The sequence below is a fragment of the Protopterus annectens genome, chromosome 16.part0 (genome assembly GCF_019279795.1).
Source record: "Protopterus annectens isolate FY-2018-M chromosome 16.part0, PAN1.0, whole genome shotgun sequence".
In the NCBI taxonomy this organism is placed as follows: Eukaryota; Metazoa; Chordata; order Ceratodontiformes; family Protopteridae; genus Protopterus; species Protopterus annectens.
The window spans coordinates 576171353-576186472 of NC_056750.1; the positions used below are offsets into that span (position 1 = coordinate 576171353).

The 15120-nt window shown below is 38.4% G+C and overlaps 1 protein-coding gene across 2 annotated transcripts in view; it reads left to right on the forward strand.

Annotated features, from left to right (window-relative positions):
* The window catches only part of COL5A1 (collagen type V alpha 1 chain), a 1013097-nt gene that overhangs the window by 669318 nt on the left and 328659 nt on the right, over window positions 1–15120 (forward strand). For both annotated transcript variants that reach the window (XM_044058757.1, XM_044058756.1), the window contains exons 19-22: window positions 135–188; window positions 4498–4542; window positions 5746–5799; window positions 14356–14400. In XM_044058757.1, coding sequence (XP_043914692.1) covers window positions 135–188; window positions 4498–4542; window positions 5746–5799; window positions 14356–14400 — 198 coding nt within the window. The remainder of the gene's footprint in view (window positions 1–134; window positions 189–4497; window positions 4543–5745; window positions 5800–14355; window positions 14401–15120) is intronic.

A 15120-nucleotide genomic window follows, 5' to 3' on the forward strand; every position in this document is an offset into this window, starting at 1 on the left:
GCTTGGTAATTCTTCGTCAGTATGACTAAGTGCAACCATTTGTTGTAGCCTAATATATGCATCAACTGTTGTGTTATGGAAGCAAACTCCTTCAAAATCTGAGATAGTTTACTTTGTGCTTTTTATTGATTTAGGGTGATTCTGGTCCACATGGTCCTCCAGGTCCCGCAGGAGAAGATGGAGAAAGGGTAAGGCCATATTTTATGGCCGCCTATTTTGAATATTATCTAGTAATTTTGTTTTGGTGTTATACTTTATATCCTGAACTGTGTATAAAGTATGCAAGTAACATATGCTTACGTGCATGTACACAGACGGACAACACAGACAGCACACACACAAACAAACAGACACACACACACACACGCACGCACGCACACACACACACACACACACACACACACACACACACACACACACACACACACACACACACACACACACACACACAAACACACACACACACACACACACTGAGAAATGTTAAAAAAAAGATTTTAAGTATTGGGAATTGGACATCCCTGTGAAGCCACCATATGGACAGTAGACATATTTGTACCAGTTTTATAGTAGAACTCCATAATCACATAAAGCAATGCAGAAATGGCATATGATATTTAGTACAATCACTTCTATCCACACTGAAACCTAACTACATATATGCAGAAATTAAATCTGTGTAATCTGACCTCTGGTTTATCACCTTCAAAATCTTCTAATAAATTGTAGGAGTAACATTTAACACTTGGTGTACAGAGCTGATGAACAGCATGTACCATTTAGCTTTGATTTCTCCTTTATTTTATCATCTTTTTGAATATTATCTAGTAATTTTGTTTTGGTGTTATACTTTATATCCTGAACTGTGTATAAAGTATGCAAGTAACATATGCTTACGTGCATGTACACAGACGGACAACACAGACAGCACACACACAAACAAACAGACACACACACACACACGCACACACACACACACACACACACACACACACACACACACACACACACACACACACACACACAAACACACACACACACACACACACTGAGAAATGTTAAAAAAAAGATTTTAAGTATTGGGAATTGGACATCCCTGTGAAGCCACCATATGGACAGTAGACATATTTGTACCAGTTTTATAGTAGAACTCCATAATCACATAAAGCAATGCAGAAATGGCATATGATATTTAGTACAATCACTTCTATCCACACTGAAACCTAACTACATATATGCAGAAATTAAATCTGTGTAATCTGACCTCTGGTTTATCACCTTCAAAATCTTCTAATAAATTGTAGGAGTAACATTTAACACTTGGTGTACAGAGCTGATGAACAGCATGTACCATTTAGCTTTGATTTCCCCTTTATTTTTATCATAAATTCAGCAGGAATTTTCTGATACATACACAATATTAAAAAAATTGGAAAATTTGCTATTGGAAAAGGAACTAGAGACTGCACTGATAAGAGATATCCTGTCTTTTGATACTCTGTTTAATGTACTGCAATTTTATTCCTGAAAGATATTGCATATTTTCATCCAGTTGCCTAGACATTACTGATTATGCTAACTTGAATAGTATAATTAGTTATCAAGAAACAACTTTTTTTTCTTCTAACTTGTGATCAAAATGTATAAAAATTATATTGCCATTTTCTCATTTGTATTTATTCTTTCACAGTTGACTCTTTCCACCTATATAATAACCACTGTCCAGCAAGTTTGGAAACTTCCTGTAGAGGATTTTTACCTGTTTGACTACAATGTTTAATGTTTTACTCATGTATTTGAACAGCAATATGAAATTAGTCAAATATGCCTATAAAGTTTGGTGAGAAGGGACTTAGCTGTAGAAGAAAAAACTGATGCACAGTTCTGCCTGTGTACCAGATTATCTGTTTGTGTTATATATTGTATTATATCAGAAAGCAGACTCATTAATAAAGGCATTACGCTACAGAACTTGAGTTTTATTAAATCATCAATGCTGGAAAAAGGAATATGCTATAAACAAAATATGGCTTCATATTAACTCATTCAATTACAATATAACTTTAATGTAAATTAATGCTTAATTAAAACTGAATAATGGGTACCTCCAGTGAGTTACAGGTGCATACTGACCCAAAGATCCCCCACTAATGGTAATCGTGGTACTCCAACTCCTAAAGAGACTAAATGCACCCCATCAGTAAAGAGATATATAGGCATACAGATCAGTAAATAAATCAAGAACTGTCCATTATTAAATCTTTTTAATTCATCAGTAAAACTAAACTAACCTACTATTACTACATCTGTTTAGTTCACAAAAATCTATCTGCTGCACCGTTAAACTGCCCTAAGTTAAAAAACCTAGTACAGTAGTACAGGCCTTTGAAATCAGTTGAAAACTGTATTGTGCACATACAGCTATACAGACCAAAACAGATAAATGAAGCATATGAATATTTGGAATGTAATAAAGAAGACATCCAGTACCCAGGGTACAGGAAGTCATCTAGTGACTTATGGTGTAACCTTTTGTCTTGAGTCTTGTTACCAATCGAACCAAATACCAAAAACAATGAAAGGATTCCATCCTTTCATTGATCTTGAGTCTTGTTCCTAAAACTCCAAATCCAGAATACATGCATAGAGATGCACTTTTGTGTTCTGAGGTAGTATATTGCTCAGAAAGACCAAAACTAATATACAAAGTAATGATATCTTATTTAAAAGTTAATAACATTTCAATCAGCTTCTAAATACTGGAGCCCCACAGTAGTGCCGGGGATTTAAATATATCCAGTGGACATCACATGCATATCAAAATATTCCAAAGCAGCATATACCCAGGTGTGTAGTAGGTGACCCATACTCCTTTAATCCTTTCTTTTACCGGTGTAGAATTTGCTTCCATGCAAATTCCATGCAGTTTTATTACACTTAGGTTCACACCTCTCTCATGCAAATTCCATGCAGTTTTATTATACTTAGGTTCACACCTGTCTCTGTTAGATGTTATTACAATAGAACTGAAGCTAGCTTATTTGGTACCCTGGGCATTTCCCAGACAGGCACTCATCTTCAGTTTGTTGCAAGGAGCTTCTACGTTGCAGTTACTAATAGCATTCAGTTAGCAACCATGATGTCGACCATGACTGCTTAAATACATACCAGGACTCCAAATGGCATCTTTGCTAAGGTGCCAGTCATGCATCCTAGCAACCTGTGTCCAGTGCAGTCACAGCCTTCATCTTACATTAATTATACTGTTATATTACAGTGAGTATATTTCAATGAGTCCTCATACCCAGCACTCTAGTTTGTACTTAATAGTCTAAGGAGCAGCCATTGCTTTCTTATACAATCTTCCTCTCCTCCCTCAGTATGTTGACCTCTTTTATCAGGTTACTTGACAATACCTTGCTGGATATTGCTGCCCATTCTTGCCATATGTATATCTAATTTTTTTTGTGAAAAGCAGGGTGGCTATATAACTTCATAGAGTCACTGGCCTGATGTATAGATATATCAGTTTTACACGGATATCCTCACGACCGCAGATGCTCCAAAAATAGTTTCTCCTGCTCACAGTGTATTGCTCTGTCAGGGCCCACTGTCATTAACCCCCCCCCCCCCCCAACACAGATGCTGCCTGCTGTGACCACTGCAGGCAGAATGACTGAAATCAGCCCAAAAGTTCTTCACTGCTGTTCACATTACACCATCATAAATGTACTGAATGTTCTGGAGTCACATTATGAGGCACTTGTATAGTGTGGTCAGTGGACCAGTTAACTAATGTTTTGAACAAGCTTTCCAACTTTGCAGTAAGTCTGTATTACTGCTCCAAACTACTAATCTATTCTGTTTGAAAATAGTACTGGCTATACAGGTGAGGGAAAGGATTTTCTCTTTGTAAACATCCCTGTGGCACTACCAGTACCTTTAGGGATCTGGGCTAATGCCCAGATTATGCTTCAGTTAAAACATATATTTTCTGTTGTATCAACTAGCCTGTCATTCATATACCCTTACTTTTAGAATGATACCTCTAGTCATGATGTGTTCCCTGGTGTATATATATTTTTCCTGGAAAAAAATTAATGACTGTCCACATTAAGGAAAATAAATGACAATACAAACTTTAATGAGGTATTACACTAAACAAAAGCAAATAAAAGAACGGAAGCAAGAGAACACACTGAACTTATAGGATGTTATGGCAGACAAAATCATATATTGGTTTAGACATAGTATTTCACCTGATTTTGTATGTGAAACCCCCTCTGATTCTTGTAAGACTGTATTCAACTACAAGAAAATATATTTCTCACAATCTGTGTTTACTTTTCAGAAGAACATGTTTTGGGTTTGCATGCATTACAGTAAATAATTGTTTCTTTTGTCTTTGTGAGAAAATTGACTAGATTTACATATTTCTTAAACCTAATGAAAGCTGTACACTTTAAAGATAAATTATGAAGACTTCTTTTTTTTAAGGGTGATGATGGAGAAATTGGCCCACGTGGCTTGCCTGGAGAACCTGTAAGTTACTACAATAAATATTTTTCTTTTCACTTGTAAATGAAAATAAAATGAATTCCTACATGTTTAACTTGCTTTTCATTTTGTTTATAACATTCTATATTTGCAATGTATTCTACTTTCATATATTTTTCAGTTATGACAAACAGCATCTTAGCATAGTCCTAGAATGTGTAAAAATGTACAGAAAGAAATTTTTAGGTTCAAAATGGCTAGTAATAGCTCAGTAGACGGATAAATAGCAAAGCAGTACATGAGCATTACAACATAAAGGAATAGGTGCTTCTGACAGTTAATACGAAAGCAAGGGATAGTTTATTTGGCACACACTTGTTTTTCTCCAACTTTCTTTTAAGAGATTTTGTACATTTAAAGATTGTAGACCAGATTCATTAATTCCTGCACAGTGTACATGACCTGTATGCAAGAACATCCCTGCTACATTTTTATAATTTCTAGTCACTCAGAAATATTACACTAAGTGTACATGTAGTCTGCACTTTGTGGTGACCTTTATTAATCCCCTTGCAGTATTTAAGGCTGCAAGAAAATCAGTAGGAAAACCAAAATTAGGAGGAAGAAGGTGTGACGTATGCTAGTGTTGTCTGTTCACTCAGAATGGTGTATGCTTAGTGTAGCCGTTAATGCATCCCAGGTTATATTATCAATAGCTACTGCTTTAGTTGGATATATCATTTATCTTAATTTAAACACCAGATAGTAACTCATAACATTCTTTTTTAAAGTGGAGAGGACAGAATGTTTAATATATTTAATATATTAATAGAAGAATACACAAATTAAACCTTTTTTTAAAACTATAATGTCAAATCATTTTGTTTAGATTGTTGTTATTGTAGAAGCATTTTTATACTCTAGAGAGAGGGAGATGAATATCTTTAAATTTTAACCAAGCACGTCCTCACTGGGTTTCCAGTACTACATGTATTCATGCTCCTGAAGCACTTTCTGTAGATAAAGCCTTCTTTTTATAACTTGCATTGGACTTCATAGCACAAAACCACTTGCGTGTTTTCATATTGATATAAGTATGTGTCTCTGGATGCAAAAAGGGACCAAAATAGTACTGTTTAATTTAAATTTGGCATCAGATGAATTTTCATAACTGCTTATTTCACCAAAGGAAATGCACTTAATGTTTTGTTTGCTGAATATTTGTAACGTATTGATTCTGTCTTTCAGGGTCCTCGTGGATTGCTTGGGCCCAAAGGTCCACCTGGACCTCCTGGACCTGGTGTAAGTATCTGACAGTCTGTGCATTTTTTACCATTTATAAATAAATAAAGAAGACAACAGTCCAAGCTCCCTCACACACACACACACACACACACACACACACACACACACACACACACACACACACACACTCTTCTTAAATATATCTGTGAATCTTAAGGAAATGTAAATAGAAAACAGGAGTTTTTTAATAACTAGCAGATCTATATGTTTTGTATGGTTTATTGCTCTCTCTTTGTATAGATATTTGCAAGAAATAATTGTATTCTTAATACTGTACTGACTGAATAATGTACTATAAAGCAGCCCATATCAACATTGTTTTTAAGTAGGCATCAATTTCATACAACATGAACTATGTATAAAATGGTTTACTATCAAAATTTAGATCGGCTCTTATACGAAGCTTGGTAGGCCGAAAGCCTGTTTTCAAGTTCTTGTAACGCCAATCTGGGAAATGTTTGAGTCCACATTAGTGAATGGTAGTGTGCATTCGCTAATGTGGAATCGATGTTCTAATAACAGATCGCACTACAGTGGGGATTGGGAAATGTACCCTTTTCTCACTGTAGTGCGATCTCAGAGTTGGAATATATAATATGCAGGAGGTGTGGGGGTGTAGGGGGGCTTGTCCCCCTCCAAAAACATTACTGGTAACATGGACTTTCCACATTGGAACTTCTGGTGTTTAAATGTCGATTCTCTGTTACCATTTCCAAAATTTTGGTAATTCTTTATTACCAATTTCGGCTAACTGGTTATATCAAAAGATGCAAAATTATTTTGATCTTCCACATTTTGATTGTAAACCATATAAAATAAAGCCATAAGATATATATCAAATTCAAAGCAAGTACAAGTATGACTCCGTCATTGTCCATGCTGGTGTGAATGACCTGAGACATACCTCCCTGGACTACATGAAAAGAGACATAATGGAGCTCTCTGACCATGTAGCCCAGGCTGGTATGACCCTGACCTTGAGTAGCATCTTGCCCTCACCACAAATGATGCCACAGTATAAAGACAAAATGACCAGTTTCAACAATTGGCTAAAGTATTGGTGTCATTCAAAGGGGATCCAGTGTCTGTCAGCCTGGTATGACATGCTCGACAAGCCACATTGCTTCGCTAGGGACGGCTTGCACCTGTCACCCTTAGGCTTTTGTATACTGGCCAAGGCTCTTGCCACCCCATAATGCCTTTTTTAGGCAAGGCTCAAAGGACAAACCCACCTCCATAGACAACCCAAGGATAAAAAAACTAAAGGTAATGCTACTCAATGCCAGAAGTCTAAACCTCAAGATGCACGCGCTCGAGGCTCTCCTCAGTATGGAGAAAATCGATGTCTGTGCAGTAACAGAAACCTGGTTCAAGGCTCCTGAGAGCACCCCAGCACTACCAGGTTATAACTCATACCATGCATTTCAGCCCCAAAACTTGGACCGAAGCACAAAAGGAGGGGGAGTATCTATATTCATCAAAGATACCTACACCTCCAGGTTAGTGGCACTGCATGAAGCATCGGAAACCATCCATGTGCAACTAACAGAGGGCAAAACTGCCTTTCAGTTTGTAGCCTGCTACAGAACACCCTCGCTATTACAGGAACCCCACTTGGCATTCCTGAGAACACTGGAGAATATGAAGGTCTCTCCAAACACTATGTTATTGGGTGACTTCAACTACCCAAGCATTGACTGGGAAAACTACTCAAATCCAAACATCCTTGCCCAACGGTTCCTTGAATTTATAAACTCTAATGCAATGGAACAACTGGTCACCACTCCCACAAGAGGGAACAACATATTGGACCTGGTCATCACCAACATGGGGACTCTATGTTCCACACCAGAGGTAAACACCTCATTGGTAAGATCAGACCATAAACAAATTTCCCTGGACATCCATATCCCGTCCCCACCCCCAGCCAAGAAAATCACTGTAAAGAATTTCTCAAAAGCCAACTTTGCACTTCTCAAGACTGAGGTGGAATCCTTCAAAGCCCCTGGGCCAGAGGATAATACAGCCCAATCCGCAGAATCCTTTACAAATGCATTCTAGCACCTGCAGGAATGCATGGATTGTGCTATCCCAAATAAAACCAAGACTCACTCCTCCAAAAACAGGAGACCGGTCTGGTGGACCCCAGCCATAAATAAGCTATACAACAGAAGGAGGAAGCTACTACATGACAGAGCAAAATCCCAAAAAGGGAAGGCATCTCTGATCAGTATTAGCAAGAAACTTCGATCCCTCATAAAATCATCAAAGGCCAGCTTCGAAAGAAAAATTGCCCTAGACACTAAAGATAATCACAAGGCCTTTTTTAGTTATGTCAGGAACATGGGTGGAAACTCTCAGATATGCTCTGAATTGTTGCATAACGGTACAAAATATACCGAACCTATAGACATAGCCAACATCCTGGCAGACAGATTCAGTGCAAACTTCTCCCCCCCCCCCCCAAAGGAGCAAATGCCTATCCCAACTGAATGTAACCTCCCTGACATCACAGATGCACAGGTGAAAGCTGCCCTCTCCAAAGCAAAAAACACAGCATCTATGGGACCGGACGGTGTCCCAGGCTGTGTCGTACATGAGCTCCAAGAAGAACTGAACCCTCACATTAAGTCACTGTTCAAACTTAGCCTTACTACAGGATATGTACCCAAAGAATGGTGTACAGCTACAGTGGTCCAACTCCACAAAGGTGGTGCCACAATGGACCCCAGAAATTATCGCCCCATAAGCCTGACTAGTCTGGTCTGTAAAGCTATGGAGCGTATTATCATGGAACTCATAAACAAAGACATTGGGAGCCTCCAGACACTGGACCCTACCCAATTTGGCTTTGTTAAGGGCAGATCTTGCCTCTTAAACCTAGTTGATTTCTTTGAAACAGTTACCAAAGCCATAGATGAGGGCAAGGTAGTCCGCACAGCCTACCTGGACCTCACAAAAGCCTTCGACACAATACCCCACTCGGGCATCATAAATAAGCTTACCAGCTTAAATATCACCCCCTATATCACAAGATGGGTTGCAAACTGGCTCAGAGATAGAACCCACATGGTCAGAATTGCAGGTGCCATGTCCAAATCCAAACCAGTTACAAGTGGCATCCCACAGGGCTCAGTTCTGGGACCTCTCTTGTTTGGTATATGCTTCTCTGAGATTCAGGCTAACACGGGGGGATTATGGCTGACAAAGTTCGCAGATGACTGCAAACTGGGGGCCATAATTGAATCTCCAGCTGACACAAGCATCCTCCAAAAGGGTCTCACAGAGACAGATGCTTGGTGCCAGAGCCATGGCCTCAAGCTAAATGCTAAAAAGTGCATAGTCATCCCCTTTGGGAAAATCAAGGTGCCCACAAATTACCACATAGGTGGTAATCCATTAAGTACAGAAGAAGTAATTAGAGATTTGGGGACCAACGTAGATAGTAATCTCTCCTTTGATAATCATGTTGCCAAAGTGGTTATAAAGACCTTCTATACAGCCCACCTTATCACGAAAGGGTTCACATCTAGATCAAGAGAGGTCATTGTGCCCCTCTACTTGTCACTCATCAGGCCCATAATTGAATACAATGCCCCTTTTGGGATGTACCTTACCCGACACCTGCAGCAACTGGAGAGACCCCAAAAGTACCTCACCAAGAGGATCATGGGCTACAAACAGATGTCCTATGCAGCTCGACTAAAGAAACTCCAGCTCTACTCAGTTGCTTACTGCCTACTCAGAGGCGATCTATGCCTGACATACAAAGCCATGTCAAACCCAGAATTAATGGACATGCTCCACCTCAAAAAATCCAAGTCCCTTAGAGCTACATGCTCCAGGGATCTAAACCTCAGCACAAAAATAAATAGGACATGCTGGAGGGACAGATTCATTTCCCAGAGGCTCCTCTCACTCTGGAATAGAATCCCAATTTATGTTAGACATAGCCCCTCGCTGACCTTCTTCAAGTGAAATCTGGACGCGTGGATGGGAAATCACAAATTCACCCCTGGGATCTCTTCTGTGCCCCTGCTAGGCAGAGGCACAGTAAACTAATCTTAAAAGGGTACCTTCTGTGACCTACTTTACAGAGGCACAGTAGGCTAATCTAATAGGGAGGCGGAAGCCAAATACACTCTGGCTAGGCTTATAAATGCCCTAGGGCAGATAGCCTAGTATCTACCTATGAACCTATGAACTCTCCATTGGGTAGGTGGGTACTTGTATGTGCCACTTTCTGAAGTACTCTAGATTCCAATACAACTAGATATGAGGAGAATACACATTATTTTATTAATAAGGATGTCATTATCAGATGGTCCATCATCCAGAAAGCATTCATTCAGCATTGCAGTGTTCTGGGTGTAAAGTGCCCAGACTACTATTAAAATGAGTATAAATATGTTGAGTATGAAGAGGAAATGGTGGTGGTGGTTTCAACACTATGTTTTACTGCAAAATGGAAACAGGACCTTCTAGGTTAGGTTACATGTTGCCTACATTTGTTTTTCAGATCATATGCTCAACCTTTGTGACCCTTTATCTAAAGGAAGAACTGATTATGTGATTCTTAAAGCATCACCCTTTGATACACATTGTCTGGAAAAATGCTGCCTCTGTCAGGCTTATCCTTTTATCATAAAGTTAGTCAAAAGGTAGTCTATTTGTAGTCCTATATCTCATTACCTCTTGTCAGTTTGATCTTTGGTGTAGGCACAAAAGTAGGACTGCCATAAAATGGATAGTTAATGAAGTCCTAATGATGACCTGAACATTGTATTCTGTCTTTGTCCAACTTGCCCTCTTGCAAGGTTTTGAAACTCCGGATCATAGAATCACTATGTGACCCAGTAGGACCCCTCTGACAGTTTCAGGCCATTTTCCTCTTACTTCTTTAGACAAACTCAACATGTCTTTTCTATACGTAATACTGCCAATTGCTACACACTGATATTTGTGGTGCATCGGTGCTCTGTCTTAGTTCTCTTATTATTCAGGAATCCACATGGTACCACTAAAGAAGATCACATAAAGTATGTTATCACTGCTCTGAAGATGATATTCAGCACTACCTCTACTTTTCTTGGGATGTAATATTTTATTATAGTGCCTTTTAGAAGGCTACTTGGGCTAACTGGATGAATAATATTTGGCTTATGTTCAAACAACAAAGACTAATACCACACTGTAGTAAGTTATCCTCTAATCACATTTTCATATCAGTCTTACCTAATCCATTTTTGGGGAAAACAGACTGTAGTTTGTTATAAGGATGAGAAATCTGGGGATAATGCTTAATAACATGTCATTCAAGGACCAGGAGGTGGCTGTTGGTAGGTACTTTTATTTGTACCTTAGAAATAAAATATGTAATTCCATCTCCTGATCTGGCTACAGTTGAGCATATACTAGTCTTCTCCCTTAATGTCTACTGTGATTCAGTTAAATAGATCTATTGGGTGGTATCCTTCTTTGTGGACAGTGGACACAAAATTCTTTGGCCAGGATTTTTTATCAGAGCTTCGTAGTTTAGTTACTTCACTCATGTGCTGTGAGGTTTGCATTGACTGCTGGTGTTGAGAAGGTTTATTTAAAATGTAGTACCAACATACTAAGTCTTACGTGACCTGGGCCAAATTTAATTAAGGGAAGCTATTGTTGCCCTATACTAACACATATCACTCATGTCACAGTAAGTTAGTGGTGCCTGGAATGCATGTGGAGACATAAGCTAGATGCTCATTTTTAGTTTTGTGCTTCTTATATGGAATTCTGTGTCTTCCCTGATATCTGGTTATGGGAGCAAGATGTCTTTATGAAAGTCCCTCAAATACCCCCTCCTTCAGGGATTTTTTTTTTCTGTTTCCCATTATGCATTTTTTTTTTAAATCATGATATGTTTAATATTTTAAACACAGTTTACATGTTTTAGCCAATGCTTATAGTATACAATGCCTATACACTTAAGACAGTAATAATCAGTAAAGAACAAAGACTATAATATTTGATACCTAACAATTTGTCACAGCAGCTGTGATGGAATGCATGTTAAAATTAAATCAATAATGAATGCAACCATCTCCCCTGTTTGAGATGTAGCATTTCTATCTAGGCTGTGAAAATTCCCACATATTGGTATGGTTTCTTCTTGCACTGGACTCTATAAGGAATTTAGTCTGCCTTTTTCTGTGCTATCAAAGTTCCCCCCAATTTCCTCTCTCTTTCTGCCTTCCTTACAACATGTGTGTCTGTTACACTGCACTCATGGTAGTAGCTATGATGAACAGACAGTCTTAAGAAAATGGTGTCCATTTATACACATCTTCTGTAGCCATGTGTTTGTGCATATTGACTACCTACACTGAAGTAAGAGAGAGGCAGGGAGAGAGAGGGAGAGTTAGGACAAATAAATTAAATAACTTTCATGGAACGTAGGGTAAGATTTATTTAAATGGATGAACCAGGACAGAATGCTTATCCATTGCCCTGTCCAGGTATGTAAATACAGAATAATTACAGAGAGGAAAATACATTTCCAAAGCATTTTACAATTAGAAATAAATGTCAAAGCCATTCATTGTGGTTAACCCAGGTTAATGCCCACCGAAAGCAGTAAAAATATTTTTTTTCATTAAGCAGGTATAAAAATAATCAGTGTACATACACTAGTAAAAAGATACTTGCAGGTAAAAAAGTAAGATAAAATGATAAAAAATAAGGGTGGAAGGTAGGTGAGTGCGAGAAAAAGTATACACGATGGGGAAGGACAAAGTGAGGGTAGAAGGTTTTGGGGGAACAGAGACTATAAATGAAATGAACAAAAATAGGGCATGGTGGAAACATTAATCAGAGGAAAGATGCAAGTGTAGAAAGAATGAGGAAAAACAGAAGCAATGAAATATGAGTTATGGGCAGGAAGGTAGACAAGGGCTTGGATGGAGCAAGTGAGCTGCTTTAGTTGTGGTAAGGGAAGTAGGTTATATGAAGAAATTAGCAACTTTTATGGAGGTACATACTTTCAAGCCTCAATGACAGATAGCCCTAATGATGTTGTTTGAACACATCTACATATCTGTATACCCAACTTTAAGGTTCATTGTTTTCTACTAGGTAATTCTAACAGACTGTTTGAAGCCTAGCCCCTGTAGTTCCTAGCACTTGCTCTGTCTGTAACAGTCTGATAAAGTGACTCAGAAGTGAATTTATGGATCTCTATTTATTTTTCAAGGCTGATTTTAGAGAGTGGTATGGAGCTACTTTTTTGACAGGGTGTGGAAGCTAATTCCTTAGATAAGGCATCCCTTGGGAAAGAGGTCTATTCCAAACAACAGAATCTGTTAATACTATGATATGGATTAATATCCACAAGCAGGTATTCATAGTACTGCAGGCTTTAAAAGTATGTAAGATGTTGAGTAGGATTTATAGCCTTATAAGAAAGTGAATGGGTGAGACCATGCTGATATAGCTGTGCAAGAGTCTGTAATAGGATTAAAATGATAAAGGGCTTTTACAGTTCAGTGTAATATAAGGTGATGGAAAAAGGGATTTTTTTTTCAGGATGGGCAATGTGTTACAAAAGATGGATCCCAACAGGGGCATTATATTCTATTATGGGTCAGATTAGTTATGGGTAGAGGGAAACAATAACTTCCTTTGACCTGGACAGTATACCTTTAGTAATTAGTTGGGCTGGTATTGAGATTTCCTAACAACAGCTGATATGTGGTGGACAAAGGAAAACTTGCTGTCTGTGAAAGCACACTGTCACTAATTGAGAGTTTCAGCCTTGTGAGGTGATCATTTATGCAGTAAATGAAAGGATGTTTTTGCTTCCCGGGAATAAAATATTGCATTTTCTTCTCTTGCATTTGATTTCTTGGTCTTAACACCAGGAATTTACACGGGTTAGATCTTCTTGTAGAATATGGGTAGCAGTTGCAGAGATGAACTGGAAACTGAGTTAATGACTGTATCGGGTTTGTAGTCATTCATAAGCCAGAGACCTTTGCCAAGTTGATTGTATTAAGGTAAGACATTTGTTGGATACAGCTCTCTGCAGGGTGGTTTTCCATATAAAAAAACATTCATCCATAAGTTCCTTTTTTTCCAGTTTTTGCTCATGGGGTCAGGGTGCCACATCAACATTTTTGAGTCAATGTTCACACTACTGGGTTGCTAGCCTGTTGTGGTTATTCTAATGCCACACAGACACATATGCATATACCCATATACACATACACACACATACATACTTCAAAATAATGACAGGTCAAGTCTTACTTTGATTCAAAATGGGTCAATCTACTGTAATATCTACATACTAATCCAGGTCTACTTTGCTACACATTTAAGGTTTTATTTGGTTCTATTGATGTGATCTTCTGACTCATTTTGCAGTCCTGCAGTCACCCACAAAGATAATTTGGAACCAGCACTGGTTGACAGTACGCAGCTAGTCAGTCTCAACCAAACTAAACAATTCTGAAAAAAAGATACTGAGTTTCACCTTGTAGATAATTACAATTCTTGTTTAATTTTTTTTAGGGTGTTGCTGGCATGGATGGCCCACCTGGTCCTAAGGGTAATGTGGTAAGTATTCAGATAAGAAAAAATCTCTCTCTATAGTAATAGTCATTTGTTCTGACAGTAAGCTGTGTTTATAATAAGTCTGTCACACCAGCTGTACATTGTTATGCAGCTCACACACTGACCAGACAACCCTAACAAAAATTTGCCTGAGACATGGCTAGTTACTGAAGGACAGTTCACAGTTAAACCAAGTATATAGCAATGTGTCATTTCACAGGATTCCTAAATCTGAAAAGTAAAATAGACACTAGCACTATAGGTGTTAGCTGACAAAGAATAATATTAAAGGAGGATGTTATTCAATAATTTTGTTTAGCCATAATCTGGGGGATGTGTCTGCCCCCCTATTAACTAAATATTCTAACTCCAGGGGTGTACAGAAATGAATTTAATGAAATACCTGTTTTTTAGGCTCTAAATAAAAATCTGCAAAAGCAACAGAGGCCTCCAAAGCAGACATCCAAGCAACCTCCACACCCCATCACCAACTATGAAACACATACTTCACATAATCAGTGTGCCACGCAATCACAGCCCTTAATGCAAAATAACATACCAAACACACTAGTAATAGGTGACTCTATAGTCAGGCACACTGATATCCCACTAACTAGGCTGGACAAGGAGAAAGTTACACTTAGCTGCCTGTCGGGTGCCAGGATCCGCAACATAACACAAGCACTCAGGTCACTCCAGAACAAGTACAAATACAACTCTGTC